Genomic DNA, 20,680 nt, shown 5'->3' with positions numbered 1-20,680 from the left:
CTTTTAAATAATAAAGCTTAACACTGTACTTAAGAAGCTGGTCTGTGGGGTGCCGGGGTGGCTCAGTCAGTTAAGCATCTGACTTCGGCTCAGGTCATGATCTCATGGTTCGTGGGTTCGAGCCCTGTGTCGGGCTCTGTGCTGACAGCTCAGACCCTGGAGCCTGCTTCAGATTCTGTGTTTCCCTCTCTCTCTGACCCTTCCTGCTCACACTGCCTCTCTCTCTCTCTCTGAAATAAATAAATAAATAAATAAATAATAAATACATACATACATACATACATTTTAAAAAAAGCTGGTCTGCTCAAATCATAAGTGTGCACACTAGTTGTTTGTCAGTAATTAAGATGCTACTTCTACACATTTAATCACCATTTTCACAAACACTGTCTTAACTAAAAACTCTATCAACAGGAAGTCCTAGAATTACAGTGTATAAGCCTCAAATATTTGGAGAACATCATATACCCTCTTAATCCAAAAACTTGGGTACCTGAAAATGGGATCTTAATCACAGCCAGACTGCACACTTAGGTCAGGTCCTATATGTGCATCTTTATATGCTCAGTACTTAGCACAGATCCAGACAAACAGTTGGCCCTCAAAAAGTATTTGTTAAATTTGAACAAATCCTGTGAAAATCTCACATGGAGACATCAGCTTGGCACACCTCTTACCACTTCTCCAAAAAGATTCAGGTATAACCCAAGTCTAGCATCAGGGAACACACAAGGCTGCTGCTAAAATCTGGGAAGGAAGGGATGGCATCCAAAAGTGGGTTGGATTTAGACCAGGCCTCAAAGCCTGAAGTGACCTCCGATCCCTATGTTGATAACAGGATTCATAAAGTGCATAATGGGAAAGTAAGCAGAGACCATGGATTTCAGGGCCTTAGAACCCAGTGAAGTAACCCCTAAGAGAGCTCTTCCTTCCCAAAAAGAATGCACATGAAAAGGGAGAAGAAGAGAGAGGCCTCCCATAGCTTTCGGCCTAAAACAGCCGCTCTCACCTCATTCCATCTGGGGAAGGGGCTACAAAGCAGACAATCTTTATTCACAATTGGGATGGCAGAGGGAAGGGACCCCCAGGTCAGTCCAAAAGCAGAGATACTGGGTGGAGCAGATGGCGCAGGGCAAGGACTCAGCACTCATCCTCGCCCAATACGGCATAAGGGTTTCGGGCAGCCAGGCTGGACCCTGGAGCTGAAGTTGGGGTGTCCTCATCCCCTTCCCCCTCCTCATCCGCATCCCGGTCCTCCTCTCCCTCCTCCTCACAGGAGCTGCTCAGCTCTTCTTCTTCCTCCTCTTCCTCGTCACCTGCTGGCCCCACCCTGCCCTGCAAAACCATCAGCTCTGTGGTCTCCGGATGGGACTCCCAGGTGCCTGGGGAACCAAAACAAGAAAAGAATGGAGGAGAGTTTTAAGGAACTAAAGCCAGAGACAGATAGGAAAGAAGCAAAAACTAAGTAACAATCAGTTTTGTACCTGCTGGTATTCATTCATTCATTCATTCATTCATTCATTCAAACTCCCATGTGCTGGGCACCGAACAGAAGCTCTGCATACATCAATTCTACTCTCTACCATCACCTTGCCAGGAGGCAACTATCATCCTGGTTTTGCAGATCAGGAAACTGTCTCAAAGATACTTAGTAACACAGAACTGGCTGACAGGTGTAGAATCCAGATCTGACTCCCGGCCACAAAGCCCACACCCTTTTGCCTACATCATAACATGGGAACACTGGCTGGCTGACCTTTCTGTTCACTGTAACCTGGTGGATGAAAACACAGGCTGAGGCGGCCATCCAGTGCCAGCCGCAGGAGGCTATTGGCTGCTCTGTACACATCATTCCGGGCTGCCTTGGCTGTCTTATAACCACGTTTTTCTGCCCAGGCTGAAGAAAGAAAAGAATAATGGGGAGGGAAGCTGTTAACCAGGCTCAGTCACCATCACTCTATTCCCATAACACAGTCCTTCCAGTTTTCTCCAGAACATCCCAGGCTACAAATCTTGCTGGCTCCACAAGAAAAATCCAAGCATGGTTAGCCAGGTATTTCACCAAGGGCAGAACCTCTGAAAAGAGGAGAGGAGATAGTGCAGCATAAAAGGGGAGAAGCCAGAAACATGGAGCCCACCTTCACAGATGTCCCAGGCACACCAGGGATGTTCTGCTGAAGGATCCTTGGCCTCTGGATGGCGCAGGTGAAGCAGGACCTGCACAGGGATTCGAGATGCCAGATAGCCCACTGCAGTGTATGGCTCCTGGATTTGGGCAATGGGGTAGATCCCCGCCAGAACCTGAGGGGAAACAAGAATGCTCAGCCTGTTTTTGGCTTTCTACTTTCTCTCCCTCCCTGCCCCCTCTATCCTCATACCTGCAACTGCCTGGGCAGAAGGGAGGGGAATATGAGGCCAGGGCAGTCACAGAGCTTCACAGAGGGGGTGAGAAAGTAGGTCTGAAAGTATCGGGTGTGGCCGGGGGTTCTGGAGACACTCACGACCTTCCGCCCCACCAGCCCGTTGATCAGCGAGGACTTTCCCACATTGGGGAAACCTAAGAAAGGGAAGGAAAATTAACACTGGGCAGATCTCTACTTCGTGACAGGCAGGACTATAGCTATAGAGAAAAAGGGAAGTAAGGCTCAGAAATCAAGGAAGCAGTATAACCTTACAAGTTTCAAATCAAGGTCTGGGCTACCAGACCTGGCCTCTCCACTAATCAGCTTTGTAACCTCAAGGCAATTTGCCTCACTTTCTGAGCCTCTGTTTCCTCATTTTACAAGTGAGCAGTCAGGATTAAATACAACAGAAACAAATATAACTGTGTGGTTCAATGCCTGCAGTAGAACAAATGCCTAACACAAGTGAAACATGTATCTCATAATCATCACAACTTCTCCAAGGAGAAGACTGAAAACCCTTGAGGCTCATTGCCACTCTCTTCAGGACCACCTCTGTCATTCTGGGTGACTCTGGTATCTGCACATGTGTCCTGTTTAGCAGTCTGGCCTCTCAGTGCCCGCATCTACCTGCCAAAGATCATTTCCTCAACTACCCACTGCCAAGGTCATACTCTGGCCCTTGTCACTTCATTCCTCAAAAATCTCAACCACAAGCACCACTCTGTCCCGACATCCTATCAATTCAACTTACTTACTCTGTTTCCTCGGTTCTAATACATCTTCAACTCTGACTCTAGTACAGGACCACTATTTGATACCGGACTCACGTCCTTACTTCCCTTCTTACCCAACTGAGATCCCAGGCCCCAGCTCTATGGCCAGTAGCTTTCACACTTGAGTTCACCTTGAACTCCCTGGTCCTGCCTCTCTCCTCCAACTCACTCAACTCCATGGCTCCCATCCCCCAATGCCCTTCACACTCTGACTTGTACAAAAATCACTGAGCTCATTCCCACACGAAGACCTTCTTATTTACTGACCCCTTGGTCAGGAAGGCCCTTTTCCCATTATCTCCAAATGGCTACTTCCTCTCAACATCCTAGGCTCTTCTCAGAGCGGGCTTTGCATGAGAACCCTCCTCACTGGATCACTCTCTACCTTTCACTGCCCCTAAATAATATGATTTCAAAACATGAATCCACTTAGTTTCAAGGAAATAAGCTCTGTGAGAGTAAGGACTTTTCTGCCATTTTCACAGGAGCATAATCGGTCCCTGGATCAGGAACCGGCACTCAAGTAAATATTTGCTAAGAACTAGAGGTAATCCAAACTCAGGACTGCCTGTCCCACAGCAAAGGAAAGTGTCTCTGGGCCCTAATCATACATTCCTTTCATCTCCAAAAAGAGCAGAAACAGGCTATTAATTCAGGGAAGATTCTCCTTGACAACAGACTTAACTAGATAAGACTCAGAAAAATACTAATGCTAACTAAGCTCCTGCTCTGATTTAATAATTGCTCTACTATGGATTGATTACTACCATGGAAACAGTTAAAATCTATGTCTTTCAGAATAATGATGGGACACAGTAAGTACCACATAAATGTTAAATATCAACAGTCATGATTATTACTATTATCACTATCTGTCAGGAATCATTAGGTATCTTTATGCCATTCACTTCATTCCTCATATCCGTTCAAATTGGGTATCAACATCCCCATTCTAAAAATCAAAGTAACTAAGACTCAGAATGGGTAAACAACTTGCTCAAAATTAGTAAGAGCTAAGGAAAGATAGAATTTAACTCAGGCATGCTAGGATCCTTCCACTATTGCCAAAACCCACCTTTTCCAAAGAGTAAAACTCTGTACCTCATAGGAGGCCGCCAGGCACGGGACATCACTTCCTTACCCACACAGCCAATGGTCACCACCCCATCTTTGTAGTGCTCCCGGGTCGGGCTGGTTGGCTCCATCACTGAGTCAGTCTGCTGCTCCACAAGGACTGCAGGTCCATCCTCTTCTTCCTCTTCCTCCCCAGAGCCATTTCCCCAGGTGGCCCCAGCCACATCTCGGGCAATCTTCTCCCGCCAGCTGCTTAAGTCCACTGTTCAGGGAAGGAGAAGATGATGAAGGTTCTCCCCAGGGCCACTGCAGATGATTGCACAGACTATATGCACTGCACAGCTGATGTAACTGGCGCCCTGAAGAGTTGAAGAGTGCCAACCTGCACAACACATTCTCCCCAGTGTTCACTTGACCCCACATAGAAATCATGTGAATTTTTGAGTTTCAGAAAAATACTGGGAAGACTGAAAGCAAAAGACCCCTGGGGCTCCTGTCTACCTGCTGCCTATGTTGCCACCAAGTCAGTCACCTCCCTCTTCTATCCCTCCCCCTGGCTTCTTGCCTACATCCATAAAGAAGAGGTGACTTCAGGGAAGGTAAGCAAAATGACTCCAAGCCTTGAGCCTTCCACATATCATCCCACAGCTCCCCTCTAAGAGTTATATACCTTTCCCCACAGTGATGGCTTCACAGGCTCTCAGTAACTGCTCTGGCCCCAGGGCCCGAGTCCATCCTCTCCCCCGTCTCCGACTCTTCTTCAAAACTGAGATCAGAGGGCACAAAAGTGTTAGCACATGGGCTTATGCACCCCATCTCACCCACCGCCCTTAAGCCCAATATCAGGTACTCCTTTGTCAACAAGCCTCTCTGTTCTCCCTGTTGTCCCCTGCCACCCCACCTCTCCCATGCTGCCTTCCTCATTGCCCACTCACCGCTACTAGGGTCCTGTGGGGTGCGGGGGTCCCGAGGGAAAGAGGTAAAAAGAACTATGTGGAGCTGGGGATAGTGTTGGTGAAAATAATGCTTCCAGGCAACCACGAGAGCCGGTGGGGCTAGATCCACCTTGTTCAGGACCAAGACCAAGGCCAACCCAAGTTCTCCAGTCACGTACTCGTAAAGTGCTGGTGGGAAATTCACAACCTGGGACAGGGTTGGTGAGAGGAGGGAGCAATGAGAGATCAACCCAGAGTTCTCTGCCTCCAGCTCTCCACTCACCAGGCACAGCTCAGAGACTCTGGTGGTAGCAGATTCTGGGGCAAAAGGGTAAATTAGCCAAACTGAACTAGGAAAATAAAGTAACGATAAGCAATACCTGTGCACTTGTGTCTGGGGGACTTAATACAGATCCTAATTAGGGATGGAAATGAGCCAAACACAAGACAAGGAAATAGTGATACCTAGCACACTGGGATAAAGGCTAGGGTCAGGCATATGGGTGGGAGTTGGGATAAAACTTAACACTTGTTTTTATGTGCACACACCCATCTACATTTATGTGCATACATGTATGTGTGTATGTGCATACATGTATGTGTGTGCATGTTTGTGACCAGCATGTGTAGCTGTGTGAGTGCATGTGAGCACACACATATGTCTGTGAGTATGTGTACCAATGCATGTATGTATGTCATTAAGGACTTCTAACCTAAATATTCCCACAGACCTCCCTTTCTCCCACTAGAGGACAAGAATGAAGTGGTAGAGCCAGGTTAACACAAGGGTCATCAAACAGCAGAGACTACAGCCTGAACCACTAACTTAGTATTCCAGGTGAGGCTGAATTCTGTAGTGACTGATGTGATGGGGCGGGGGCAAGCCCCCAGCTGCCTTCACAGAATTCCTTGGAGCACCACCCTAGAACTTTCTACTGGTCTAGCTCTGGTGGCACTGGAAAAAAGATATCTGGCTTTTCATCATATGAAGTAAAGAAGAGAGTCAATTAACCAGACCAGAAGTGACAAGCTGTGACACTGATGAATACAAGACTGAGTTCTGACTGTAGACATCAGCATGAGGTAGAGAAGACTAGAAATAAAGGATACCTCTCCATCTCCCTTCTGCCCTGGCCCTTTACCCCACAAGAATCTTCCTTCCCCCTCCCCCTTGCCCCCCTCATCCCCGGTACTCACTGGATGTCGGATATCAGTGATAAGCAGGACAATGTCAGACATCTCCAACACGCGCCACAGCTGCCTCCATGTCTAAAAAGACAACATCAGTGGAAGAGTACCTAAGCAGAGTCCTTCTCTCTCTTTTTTTTTTTTTTACAAGTTTTTGGGTTTTTTTAAGATTTTTTTTTTAAATTATTATTTCTAGGAGAGAGAGAGAGACAGCGTGAGCAGGGGAGGGTCAGAGAGAGAGGGAGTCACAGACTGAAACAGGCTCCAGGCTCTGAGCTGGCAATCAGCACAGAGCCTGACACGGGGCTCGAACCCACGAACCGCGAAATCATGACCTAAGCGAAAGTCGGACGCTTAACCGACTAAGCCACCCAGGCGCCCCAGCAGAGTCCTTCTCTTGCCTGACTCCAGACCAATCTGACCAAGGGTCACTTCTGTCCCCACTGCATTCTCACCTCCAGATTATGCTCAAAGTAACTGAGTTTCTCAGAGGTATAAGCCCCATGAATCTTCGCAAGATACTCCTGGAAGCTACGCTCCTCCTGGCTCATTAACTGCTCCTTGGACATCTCATAGCTCCAAGGAGGGCGTCGGGGAAAGTCCAGGACTGAGAAACCAAGAAAAAGTCCAAGTAAGTCTGAGAATAGTTTCGGGGGTCAAGAGTGCATCCCAGACCTCTCATTCCTGAAAGTCAGGTCTTCCTCTTCCAAGTTCCTTCCCCCAGCCCACTGCCTCTCCCAAACATCCAGTGTTGAGCCCTCACCTGAGCCAGGCTGATAGACCTCTTGGATGTCCAGCTCCAGCAGCTCAGCACTGACCGGCTGTAGCACTTGCTCCCGAGCTGCTTTCTTTCTCCTTTCCACCTCCTCCCGACTGTCTCGCTCAAAGTGTAGTCGGTATCTAATGGGACAGGGACCACGCCATCTCTTGCAATCCTGTGACCACAAACTCCCCTTTTGGGCAGACAACTTCGTAGAGCTTTCTCTTCAGAGTTGTTCAAGTCTTCTTTCAGTAAGCCCTCCCTCAAGTCTCTCTTCCCTGCAGTATTCGACCTTCCCCTAAGCCTCGCCCTTCTAAAAGCCAAGAACTCTCCAGCCCCTCCGAAAGGGAGAATTGTGGCCTGCTCCCGTGAACCCGGCTGCCTGCGGAGAACCGTGGCATCCCAGCCCCACCTCCTCCACCAGCAATATCCGGCTTTCCCCCAGCACTCTCACATCCGGGTAGGNCTCTCACCGATTTGGGTCATAGCCTCGAGGACCCAACCCTTGGGAAGGCTGCTGGTTGAGCCTGCGGATATGATGGGTCACAGACTCCCCATCCGAGGTGTCGGTCTGCTCCTCCCGCCGCTCCCGGCTCCCGCTGCGGCTGTTGGAACTGGATCGCAGCCCATCTTGGAGTCCTGCGGGGAGGAGGCGGTGAAGCCAGAGCTGGCAGGTTCTAAGGGGCCGTAAGACCCCTTCCTCGGTCAGCCTGGCTTCTCACAAGACCCCACTTCTTTTGAGGCCGGGGACTCCCAGCCATCCCGCTCAAGACCCTACCGGATGTACGTGGGGGCAGTCATTCCTCCACCAGGGACCTGCAGGGATGGCGCCCCGTTTGAGGGGGAGGGATTCCCCTCCCCCAACTCTCCATCATTTCCCACTCCTTCCAAGGAGCCTGAGGTGAGAGAATCCCCTCTGCGGTGGCCCGCGAGCTTCGGCGCGAGGCCACCACCCACTCCCACGCCCCGCAGAGGTGCGGCCGGCACACCCCTCCCTCCAGATGTGCTGGAGCCCGAGCCCCGCCCCCTCCCCTCGCTCCTGCACTGACCTCGCTTCCGCTCCCGCTTGTCTTGCAACTGCTTCTTCTTTTGCTTCACGCTGAAGGGCTTCTTTCTCGGCATGGCCTGGACCAGTCACCTGGCCCAACCTCCGCCGAGCTCCGGCCGCCTCAACGGACTCCCCCCGGGTAACCCCCGCCGCAAGGGCCTGGGAGCCTAGAGGGGGCGGAGCTATGAGGTGACGTCAGCGAGCGGGCCTGGCCGATTCGCCCCAGTGGCCTGGGTGGAAGGCGGACGAAGGGAAATACAGCCACTTCCCTCTGGGAGCGAGGCGAGCGGAAGATGCGGGGTGGGCTACCCGCACGTGAGACTCTGTGGCACGGAGAGGGCGCAGCTGCGGCGAGGAAGGAGGCGCGCGTGGGACGATCAAGCTAACTTCGTCACGGACGCTACCAACTCGCGTTCGGAAGAGGGGGGACGCGTGTCATCACTACCTTGCGCGCTGGGGGAAGCTACCACTCACCTGGAGGGGGCGGTGGAGCGGAGGGCGGGTCCCACCACCTAAGGGAGAGAGAGAGGCGTGGATGCGCTGAAGTTACTTTACCAAACCGCGGGCTTGACCTTTGTGGAAAGACCGGACTGCGTGTCTTGGCAATGAAGTCAAGTTGCTGAGCTACACTGGGGACAGGGTCAAACGTCTTGAGGGGCGGGTGGCAGTCTGAAGAGTCCTGGGCGCCACCTTCCTGGGACCCAAATTCCTTGGGGTAGCGATGATAGGGAACAGGTTTACAGATCATAAGAGCAAGCGCGGGCGAAGAGAGAAACCCAGGCGGGGCAAGGACTTTTGAAGAGAGGTCAGAGGGCACGAAGTTGTGCCTGCAGCTGTTACCATAGTAACCCGGGACCGGATGTGTCGACCTTAAGGTGCGACAGCTCTCTCATGCCTTCTGGCCGGAGAGCCTTCAGACTCTATAGCACATTGTGAGGAGCTGGTTGTGGGGTCTTTTCAGAGAGAAGAAGAGAGGAATTTTCTTTTAAGCATTTGTAGGAACGCAACAAAAAGAAGACTTGAGACTGCCATTATGTCTGCCAGAGACCAAGCCCCACAAAAGCTCCCCGGAGCCTTCCGGAACTGAAGGGACAGGAGCCTCAGCCTCTCAGTGCACCCACCGGAAGCGGAAACAGAATTCCGGCGTGCCCCTTCCTCACTGCCCTCCAAATCCCGCTGCAGCCATTGCCGCAACCACGATGCCGAAACGAAAGAAGCAGAATCAGCAGCAGTCGCCGCCACCGCAGCAGCCCCCGCTGCCAGAGCGGGAAGAGACTGGAGACGAGGAGGATGGGAGTCCCATAGGTGAGGAGCTCGGGAAGGTGTGCACATGCCTGTCAGCTGGTCTAGGCAAGGGGTTGGGGTCTGAAAAGGTGCGGGGGAGGGGGCTCTAAAGGAAGGAGGAGGAAGGTCGCATGCGCTGCGGCGGGGATAGGAGGCTGTGCGATGTGGAACCTTGAGCGAGTTCTTCCGTGACTCCTCAACTTCCATCCGGCCCCTAGCCTTTCTAAAGAAGACAGGGGAGGAAAGGATAAAGAGCTCGTGTGCGCAGCCGCAGAACGGCAAGGGAGGGGGGCCTAGAGAGGTTGCAAATTGCTGTGTCTGGGATAACAACTTGTGACCAGACTTGCACAGAGAAGGTGGACTTGCTGCCTTCTCTAAGCCGCTCTGGGGCGGGGGTGAGGGGATCGCTCTGATTGGCCAATAGTTAAGGAGAGTGATAGCACTACCTCTGAATCACTTGGGATGTTTTGGATAGCCACTATGTAAGGGAAACAGAAAGCTGTAGGTATCCTTTCCAAATTGTGTGCTCTCCTAAGCTNGCACATCCTGAGAACGCTTTGAAGAGGAAAGGGCACGTAGATGGGCTAAGGACTTTTTAACACTGCTGAGAATATATCTGGCTTTACTGATTGGATTAAGAGATGAGTAGCAGAAAACCATAACAGGATCATCAGTACTTTAGTCCATTCTGGTGACTATATTTTCATGTCTACTCTTAGGACCACCCAGCCTTCTGGGCCCTCCCCCCATGACCAATGGAAAGCCTGGTGACCCCAAGTCAGGTGAGGACAAGGGGGCTCCGATCCTTTGATTAGGCCCTGGAGAAGGGAGCAAGGGAGGGACTAAAACCCAGAAAGGACCAAAAGGTCAGGAATTCTTTACATAAATGAATGGAGAAATGTTGTATAATTACAGACTGGAAAGCTCAATGATGTAAAAATGTCACTTCTTCCCAAATTGATCTACAGATTGAGTGTATTCCCAGTGACAATCCGTATAATGGAAATAAGCATTCTGCATTATTACAAGGAAATGCAACGGACCAGGATGAGAAATTGCAAGGACAGTCTTGAAGTAGGAGGACTTATAACTGTAAAGCTAAAGCTATAGGTATTATGATGTGGTATGGGCATAAGTCAGTATCCCGGTACAAAGAGTCCAGTAACAGGCCTGCACATATGTAGAGATTTCATTTGTGATGAAGATGGACCTGAAATAGTGGTCATTTCAGTAAATGATGCTGGATCAATTGGATATTCATGGGTGGGGGGATGAAATCTGAACTGTTCATACCATATGTAAATATCAATTCCATGTGAACTGTAGATATGAGTGTTAAAGGTAAAGAAAATAAATATATTTCATAGTCTTAGATGAGATAAGAGTTCTTAAACAGACAAGAAGCACATACACACTTACCATAAAGGAAAGATTGATAAACTGAACTACATTAAACTTTTATTAAACAAATAAAATTAGCAGGAAGCCAGAGATTAGAAGATATTTGCAATAAGTATAACCAATAAAGAGCTCATATCTAGAATATATACAGGAGTTTTCTAAACAACCTGTTAGCAAAGGACCAGAGCAGCTCGCTCTCAAAACTGAGATCTAAATGACCAAGAACATGTGAACAAGAACTCAGTATCATTAGTTGTCATATAACTGCAAGATAAAAACACACCAGTTTGAATTGAGACCCTTGTGCACTGTTGGTGAGATAGTAAAATGATTCAATTCTATGGAAAGCACTATGGCGTTTCCTCAAAAAAGTTAGAAATAGAACTACCATGCGATACAACATTCCCTCTTCTGGGTACATATCCAAAAGAATGGAAAGCAAGATCTTGAAGAAATATTTGCATACTCCTATTCTTGCAGCACAATTTACAATAGCCAAGAGCCAGAAGCAACCAAAATGTCCATTGAGAGATGAATAAATGTACAAAATATGGTATATTCATACAATGGAATATTATTCAGCCCCAGAAAGGAAGAGAATCCTCTTGTGTGCTATATAGCATGGATGAACCTTGAGGCCATCTTGCTAAATGAAACAAGCTAGTCACAAAAAGACAAATGTTGTATGATTCCACTTATTTGAGGTATCGAAAGTAGTCAGATTCATAAACAAAGTAAAATGGTGGTTTCCAGGAGCTGGGTGGAGCGAGAAAGGAGAGTTGTTAAGTAGCTATACAGTATAATTTTGCAAGACGGAAAAATTCTAAAGATCTGTTTCACAACAGTGAGGATTTACTGAACACTATTGAAACATGCACTTTAAAATAGTTAGATGGCAAATTTTAGGTGCCTGGCTGGCTCATTTGGTAGAGCATGCAATTCTTGATCTCAGAGTTGTGAGACCAAGCCCCCTGTTGGGCATAGAGTTTGCTGTAAAACAAAAACAAAAACAAAACCCAGCAAATTTTATGTTACATGTTCCACCACAATTTAAAAACAAACAAAAAAAACCACTCCCCAGAATGGCAAAAATAAAAGAAATTGACAATACTAAGTGTTGTCAAACTATGGAACGATGGCCAGTAGGAATGTCCATTGGTATAGCCACTTTGAAAAAAGAAAATTTGACTTCATTAAATTTTACCATACATATCCCTAGGGCCCAACAATACCTCTACGACTTTTATCCTCAACAGAAATGCATACATATGTGTAACAAAGACATGTACAAAAATGTTCATAGCAGCATTTTTCGTTATAGCCCCAAACTGGAATCCACCCACATGTCCACCATCAGTAGAATGGATAAATAAGTTGTTGTGTGTGCATGCAATGGGATACTACACTGCAATGAAAATGAACGAACTCCTGCTACAGGCAACCTGGATGAATCTCACAAACACGATGTTGAGCGAAAGGAGCCAGACAGAAAAGAATGCAGACTGTATGATTCCATTTATGCGAAGTTCAAAAACAGGCAAAAACTAACCTATGGTGCTAGAAGTCAGCATAGTGGTTCCCTTTGGGGAGGAGGGTGGAGTAGTGGGGGAGGAGGGGCACAAAGGGGGGGAGGACTTTTGAGTATTAAGAAGGCTCTATCCCTTCACCTGGGTGGTAAAAACACAGGTGTGTTGACTTTGTTGGTAATTGAGGTGTGCTTTTAAAATTGGCGTGTTTTTCTCTATGTATATTGGACTTCGATAAAAAGTAAACAGAAACACAGGGCTTCTTTATGAGGATTAACGTGGCCACTGATCACCTTTCTGTGTTTGTCTTTTTCTCTCTTTCTCTCCAGCTCTTCACAGAGGTCCTCCAGGATCAAGGGGACCAATGATTCCACCACTGCTGAGTCTCCCACCACCTCCTCGGGGCAGAGGCCCGATTCGGGGGGGCCTAGGCCCCAGATGTGGCCCATATGGTCGTGGTTGGTGGGGGGCCAATACTGAACCTCCTTTTCCTGGACCAGGCCATGGGGGTCCTCCCAGGGGAGGCTTTCACAAAGAGCAAAGAAATCCTCGAAGGCTCAAAAGTTGGTCTCTTATCAAAAATACCTGCCCACCCAAGGATGGCCCCCAAGTTATGGAAGGTAAAGTCCATTTTTTTTTTTTAATGCCTATACACATGTAATACCTGTCACTTCCAAAATGCTGTGACTCTTCTTTCTTAGGCTATTCTTTGTCCTTTTAAAGTAGAAGTAGCCCTGAATGTGTTTTTCTCCCAGGAGAATGACTACCATTATCACTACTAGCACTACAAATACCTGGAAGTGGTAGGGAGTAGGAAATTTGACTGCCCTCTCTATTTCTGGTTTTTGTTACATCTGTTTTCTTTCTTATATTTTAAACTCCCCAATTTTCACTTGTTCACNCTTCTGATGGGGAACCCTCTCTCCTATCCAGCCCACTTTAGTTAGACTGTGTCATTGTGAGGCCACCAGCCCTTTTGTCTGAATTCTGTGAATCTCCACCCAGCCTACCTTTGGGTGGAACCTGGACAGTACTGTCGCCCTTGTCTAACCTTCTTCCCTGCATCCCTGGCACTGGTTGTTTTCTGTGAAAACGGCAGTGAACAGGCTCGGTTTTGAACTGGCCCTGAGGAAATAGGTCAGGAGTTGTGTGGGCAAGAGGGAAAGATGAGAGCTGTTGGAGAACTGAGAATGAATTTTTTTTTCTTTTTAACATTTTTTTATATTAGTAATAAATGCAGTGGAAACAAGCATTTTCTTCAATCCCTGTGTTCCAGTCATCTCTGGAGGTACAGATGAGGCTATTCTTGTTGGAGTCACTTTATTCTTCCATTTGTTCATACAGAGTGGTAATGGAGAAGGCAAAGCTTGAGTGTCGTTCAGTCAGAAGGAACCAGTGACGTCCCATTAACCTATAAGCATCAAACACCAGACTGTTACGTTCAAGGGTAAAGTTTTATAGGAAAAAGTAAAGGCCAAGTATCCATGGAGTCATTTTTAAATACTTTACCTACGTTTGTAGGTTTGAAGTTTATGGGAGTGGTAATGACAAAACAGTCTTCCAGCAAATATTTGTGGAGCGACTGTGAGCCTGACAATATACTAGGCACTAGAAATAACAGAGACAAAACCAATTAATTTAAATCTATAGGGGAGACCCGTTCATCAAAAATCATGAATATGTGTAAGGTAGCACTTGTCAAAAATAAGACATGATGAAAAAGGAGTATGTAATAAAGGGAGACTGGGAAGGTGACCTCTCAGACAAGCCCTGAAGGACAAGCAGGAGGTGAGGTGGGGGAGTGAAGTCCAAGCAAAGGTGTTTGCCTAGAGATGGGAAAAGCAAATGAGGCAGAAGAAAGAGGAACTAGACCACTCAGAACCTTGCAGAACACAGATTTGAGTCCTTTGAATGGTTTTATTTTAGGCAGGTGAGTATCGTGGATTAGAATAGTTTTTCAAGAAGATTGACTCAGTATAAAGAGCTGGCCAGGCTTGGAAGTGCCTTCGAAGGGAATGTTAGTCCAGGTGAGTTGTGATGATGACAGAGACTTTGGGGAGTGGAGTGGAGGAAAAGTAATTTGAAAATAAGAGATCAAAATGAAAATATTTTAGGTTTCTCAGGGTTTTTTTAAATTTTATTTTTTAATCTTTATTTTTGAGAGAGCAAGCGAGTATGAGCAGGGGAGACACAGAGATGAAGCAAGCTCCAAGTTGTCAGCACAGAGCCTGACGGGGGGCTTGAACCCACAAAGTGCAAATTCATGACCTGAGCCAAAGTTGGACGCCCAACCTACTGAGCCACCCAGGTGCCCCTCTCAGGTAGTTCTGGCTTGCATAACTACCATTTAAAAAGAGATATTGGAAGAAAACGGGCAGAATGCTGCAAATTTGTTTTTGAAATTACTGAGTGAGCCGCCTTTTAAGACTTCCAAGAAGAGAGAAATTAGGTATTTGCACATATTTGGTATTCAGATGAAAACTAGTGACATAAATGTATACTGCATATCTGAGTTTTTTGGATATAGGTGGTAGTTAAACCATAAGCATAGAAACATTCATTCACTAAATATTAAGTAACTTCTATGACCCAGTTTATCAGCTTTTAAGTTCAGTTGTAACAGAAACCAAAACTAGCCTTGAAATAGAAGTTTACTTTCTCACAACTTAAGAGGTAGACAGGCCAAGGCATCATGCCACCACGAGGTCCTCAGGTATTTAGAACCCATCCCTACAGGTTTCAGCTCCATAATTCTCGGGGTCAGATCCTTTATTCATGATTTGGGAAGTGAAGCTTTAGCTTGCTTCTCCATGCTCCAAGCCTCAGTATGGACCAGGAAGGGCAGAGGATACCAGCTGTGTTGGAGGAAATTTCCTTAAAGCTAATGCAACTTCAACTTTGTGCCACTGGCCATAACTTAGTCTTGTGGCCAATACCTAGCTACCACTGAGGCTTGGAAAAGTATTCAGGCAGCTACATATTAAACAAAATAATTGGACTTTCAGGATGAATATCCTCTCTTAGCCACTCTGCTAAAATGTGTGGATGCCACAGAATAAGATGAAGTGTCAATGCCCTCTAGCCAAAGACCACCAGGAACACACCCGTGGTTTAAACAGTTGGATTTATTTACTCTGCAGAGATTATATCCACAAGAGGGTTAAGAATGACAGAATTAGGGGCACCTGGGTGGCTCAGTCAGTTAAGCGTTCGACTACAGCTCAGGTCATGATCTCACGGTTCATGGGTTTGAGCCCCACATTGGGCTCTGCTGACAGCTAGCTCAGAGCCTGGAGCCTGCTTCCGATTCTGTGTCTCCCTCTCTCTCTGACCCTCCCCCGCTCATGCTGCCCCTCTCTCTCTCTCTCTCTCTCTCTCAGAAATAAAGCATTTTAAAAAATTAAAAAAAGTGACAGGGGGCGCCTGGGTGGCTTAGTCGGTTAAGCGTCCGACTTTCGCTTAGGTCATGATCTCGCGGTTTGTGGGTTCGAGCCCCGCGTCGGGCTCTGTGCTGACTGCCAGCTCAGAGCCTGGAGCCTGCTTCAGAGTCTGTCTCCCTCTCTCTCTGACCCTTCCCTGCTCGCGCTGTCTCCCTTCTCTCTCCTAGAAAGAAATAAATAAATAACATTTTAAAAAATTAAAAAGAAAAAGAAAAAAGTGACAGAATTAAAGGTTTGTGCTAGGTGATTTGGGGGGAGGGTTCAAGGAAATGAAATTGTTCTGGATTGAGTGCTGTCAGGAAATGAGGGCAATTCTATGATTGCACATCTTAATCTCATCTAGAAGGAGGGAAGAATGAAACATGGCTGTGGCTGGTCAAAAAAAGCCATTTTAGCTGAGAAGAGGGCTATTTAATATTTATGGTTCGGGGGCGCCTGGGTGGCTTAGTCGTTTAAGCGTCCGACTTTCGCTTAGGTCATGATCTCACGGTTCCTGGGTTCGAGCCCCGCCTCGGGCTCTGTGCTGACTGCCAGCTCAGAGCCTGGAGCCTGTTTCAGTCTGTGACTCCCTCTCTCTCTGACCCTCCCCTGCTCACGCTGTCTCTCTCTCTCTCTCTCTCTCTCTCCTAGAAATAAAAAAAACAGTAAAATTTTTTTTAATATTTATGGTTTGCACAGTGATCTTATCTTTGTGCTTAGACAAGATTCGAAACTTTGTCTTACTTTATGACAGTCACAGTATCCTTGTCTGACATTGGTATTCTGTGAGGTTCTATTCAACCTGAGCACTATGGCCTAGCTGTTAGGATCAGGCCAATTCACTGTTTTTCTCAAAAGTGAACAGATGAATAATTACAGGTTGTGATTGGGGGTACTATATAGAGAATAATGGTTGGGGGCTACTCAAGATGTAGTGATTGGGATAGAACTCTGAAGAATCTGTTGCTGAAATCACCTGAGAGCAGAATGTCAAATGGGAAGAAGAGAGGGCTCAGGATAACCTTGAGGAGGGCTGACAATTGATGGCCAAGTAAGGACAAGGATAAACCTGACAAGTAAATTGAAGAGGGATGGCCAGAGGGGTTTAGGGAGAGATCTCAGAGTGTAGTGTCTTCTCATTGCTTGCTCTGTGCAAGGTACCATTGTCAAGTTTTTACATTTATTGTCTTATGTAAATTTCTCATTCATTCAATACTTTAATGTCTACTCTGGGCTAGGCACTGTTTAGGGGCTGGGGATGTAACAATGGGAAATACAAAATCCCTGCGCATATCGTGCTTACAATCTATTGAGGATGATAGACAATAAGTACATGTGTTATTGTCATGTACTTAAGTTTAATAAGCGCTCTCAAGAAAATGTGAAGGAATAGGCTGGAGAGTGACAGGTGGAGAGAACAAGTCAATACTACGATAGGGCCTTTTTTGAGGATGTAAGATGTGAATAGAGGCTGAAATTGAATAAAAAAAGCAAACATAAGAATATTTGGGGGAAGTGCATTCCAAGCATAGGGACCATCACAAAAGCCCTGAGACAGGAATGAGTTTGAAGTAAAACAGAAGGCCAGTATGGCTAGACTATGGGAGATGAGATCAGGAAGTTCAACAGGGACCAGGTCATACAGAACCTGGTAAGCTTTGGCAAAGCACTTGAATTTTATTCTGAGTGCTTTGAACAGCTGATTTACAATTTAAGTATATTTATTCTTGAGAGAGAGGCGGGGAGAGCGGGCACTCACGAGAGTCAGTCCCGTGAGACCAGGGGAGAGGCAGAGAGAATCCCAAGCAGCTCCGGGCTTGAACTGGAGAAATCATGACCTGAGATGAAATCAAGAGTCAGATACTCAATTGACTGAGTCACCTAGGTGCCCCACACTGATTTACATTAAAAAAAATTTTAATGTTGTATTTTATTTTTGAGAGAGAGAGAGACTGGAGGAGGGACAGAGAGACAAGGAGACAGAATCCGAAGCAGTCTCCAGGCTCTGAGCTGTCAGCAAAGAGTCTGAGGTATGTTCAGACTCATGAACCATGAGATCATGATCATGACCTAAGCTGCAGTCATTCAGGCATCCCAACTGATTTACATTTTAAAACTGCCACTAATGTAGGTATGAAGATAGACTAGAGAATGAGAATGACAGCAGGGCCACCAGTTAGGGGCCACTTTGGTGATCTAGGGAAAAATGATGGTGGCTTGGTCTGGGGTAAAGATGGAGAGAGGTGGGCAGATTTGGGTTATGTCTTAAAGTCTCAGGTGATGGCAACTCCATCTTCCTACTTGCTTAGTCCAGAAAACTTAGAGTCATCCTTAAATTTTTTTTTGGTCACACCTGACATCCAATATCCAATTAATTAACAAAACCTGCTAGCTCTTTTTCAAACATATCCAGAAATCAGTCCTTTTTTCCACCTCAATACCATCACCCTGGTCTGAGTCACCAACATCTCCTAACATGTCACCCTCATTCTCCCCACCCTGAGTCTCCCCAATCCTCCCCATCCTGTCCTCTTCAGTTTATGAACTGTTGAAAATTTATTTTCAGGTCGGCCTCCAAAGTCATTCTCTTAAAATGTAGGTCATGTCATGTCACTGCTCTACTCAAAACCTTGGAATGACTTTCTATTTCAGCCAAGAATAGGAGCCACATTCTTAAGATGACCTGTAAGATCCTTCCCAATCCAGACCCTGCTTTACTTCTCTGTTTGCCTTTCCAACAACTTCTTCTCAATCACACTACTCCAGCCACACTGGCCTCCTTGCTATTTGTGCCTCATATATGCCAAGTATACTTCTGCTATAGAGCATTGCTCTAGCTATTCCTTCTCCCAGCAAGGCTCCTTTCCTGGAAATCCATACAGCCAAAAATCTCACCTTCTTCAAGGATTTGCTTGAATTTCACCTCACTGAGGTTTCATGAACAGTCTAGTACTACAACCCCTGCCCTCCTGATACTTTTTACCTTGACCTGTATTTTCTTTTTTCCATAGCATTATCTCCCCTACTAGAAATGTAAGGAGAGATGTTTATTTCATGCACTGATCCCAGGAGCCTAGAAGAGTGCCTGGCATATAAGCACCATGTGCTTAATAAATACATGTATTTAAAACATTTTTAATGTTTATTTCTGAGAGAGACAGGGTGAGTGGGGAAGGAGCAGAGAAAGGAAGCATAATCTGAAGCACGCTCCAGACTGAGCTGTCAGCACAGAGCCTGATGTGGGACTTGAACTCACGAACAGTGAGATCATGACCTGAGCTGAAGTCGGATGCTTAACGGACTGAGCCACTTAGGCACCACAATAAACAAACAAACAAACAAACAAATATTTTAATTTTTTTTACGTTTTATTCATTTCTGAGAGAGAGAGACAGCATGAACAGGGGAGGGTCAGAGAGAAAGGGAGACACAGAATCCGAAACAGGCTCCAGGCTCTGAGCTAGCCGTCAGCACAGAGCCCTACGCGGGGCTTTAACCCACGAACTGTGAGATCATGACCTGGGCCGAAGTCGGACGCTTAACCGACTGAGCCACCCTGGCGCCCCAACAATAAATATATTTTTTGAATAAATGAAGTAGACCTGGCTTGCTGATGAGGAGGAATTGAGAAAGAGAATGACCTTTCAAGTTTGGGCCCAAGTAACTAAATGAAAGGTGGTGTGATTTCTTGATGGGAAACCTGGAAGAGAAACAGAGTTGAGGAGTAAAAACAAGAACTCGGTTTTGTATATACCAATTTCAGATATTTATTAGGGATCCCAGAGAAGATGTCCAATAAGCAGATTTGTAAGCTTAGGGCAGAAGTTGAGGTCAAGAAGAGACATTGGTGGATATTCATCAGTTATGGATAGTAAAGCGATGAGACATAGGTGATATAAGTCTAGATAGAGAAAAATGTCAAAGAATGTGCCCCAAAACATTTAGACTTCAAGAGAAACCAGGAGAGGGGCACCTGGGTGGCTCAGCTGGTTAAGTGACCAACTTTTGATTTCAGCTCAGGTCATGGTCTCACGGTTCATAAGACAGCCTGAGTCAGGCTCTGCGTTGACAGTGTGGAGCCTGCTTGAGATTCTCTCTCTCTCTCTCTCTCTCTGTCTTTGCCCCTCTGGAGCACACTCTGGGGCACCTTCTCTCTCAAATTAAAGAAATAAACATTTTAAAAAAGACACAGAAAAAAAGCTAGGAAAGGAGAGAAGGGGAGCCACTTCTGAAATGGAAAGGAAACCTGCAGAAAGCAGTGTCCCTGAAAAAAAAAAAAACCAAAGTAGAGTGGGAATGATCATCTGTGTCAAATGCTGCTAGCAGAGTAGGATAAGAACAGAGAATCGGTCCCCTATCTGTTGACCTCGGCAAGAATGGACTCAAGCAATGGTAGGGACAAGAACATGATTATAATGGGTTAAGGAGGGCTATGGGAGCATCATGTTTCCACATCTATCAAGTGGTAGAGTTAACAAGCGAACCCAAATCTTGATTGTGGTGGCGGTTTAATGGGTGTATATATGTAAAAACTGATCAAAGTGCACTTTACTGCCTGTCAACTTATTGTATGTGCGCTTATTGTATACCAATTATATAGCAATAAAATGTGACACACACACACACACACACACACCCCGCCCCCTAAAATGAACCCAAGCCTTACCACACCGTGATTTCTGTTAGGCTACAGTTCCTCGTTTACAACCCTACACTCAACACCAGTCCTCTTCCTAAGTAGATGGACTACGTCTTTCTGCTCCTAACCATTTAAAAAAACAAAAACATAATGAAGGATGCTTCTGCTCCTTCGTACTAGTCCGAAATTACTATGCTCAGTACTTTTTCACGCATCTTCGCGGACTCG

At 46.5% G+C, this 20,680-nt stretch overlaps 2 protein-coding genes across 2 annotated transcripts; one reads left to right on the top strand and one right to left on the bottom strand.

Moving 5' to 3' along the window:
- Positions 1 to 1,032: 1,032 nt before the first annotated feature.
- GNL1 (G protein nucleolar 1 (putative)) lies at positions 1,033 to 8,497 on the bottom strand. The gene is made up of 12 exons (XM_077754987.1): positions 8,185 to 8,497; positions 7,609 to 7,774; positions 7,139 to 7,275; positions 6,831 to 6,982; positions 6,385 to 6,456; positions 5,188 to 5,395; positions 4,923 to 5,018; positions 4,320 to 4,514; positions 2,379 to 2,557; positions 2,139 to 2,301; positions 1,757 to 1,897; positions 1,033 to 1,382 (listed from the first exon to the last, which is right to left on the bottom strand). Exons 1-12 carry the CDS (start codon positions 8,255 to 8,257, stop codon positions 1,141 to 1,143), a joined length of 1,824 nt encoding a protein of 607 aa, XP_077611113.1. The 5' UTR covers positions 8,258 to 8,497; the 3' UTR covers positions 1,033 to 1,140.
- A 492-nt stretch (positions 8,498 to 8,989) lies between these two features.
- On the top strand, positions 8,990 to 13,176 carry PRR3 (proline rich 3). The gene is made up of 5 exons (XM_077754939.1): positions 8,990 to 9,488; positions 10,187 to 10,249; positions 12,190 to 12,372; positions 12,724 to 13,014; positions 13,118 to 13,176. Exons 1-5 carry the CDS (start codon positions 9,383 to 9,385, stop codon positions 13,174 to 13,176), a joined length of 702 nt encoding a protein of 233 aa, XP_077611065.1. The 5' UTR covers positions 8,990 to 9,382.
- The last annotated feature ends 7,504 nt before the right edge of the window (positions 13,177 to 20,680 follow it).

This window comes from Crocuta crocuta, unplaced genomic scaffold, assembly GCF_008692635.1.
Source record: "Crocuta crocuta isolate KB4526 unplaced genomic scaffold, BGI_CrCroc_1.0 scaffold242, whole genome shotgun sequence".
Lineage (NCBI taxonomy): Eukaryota > Metazoa > Chordata > Mammalia > Carnivora > Hyaenidae > Crocuta > Crocuta crocuta.
This window is presented reverse-complemented; position numbering and strand designations above follow the sequence as displayed.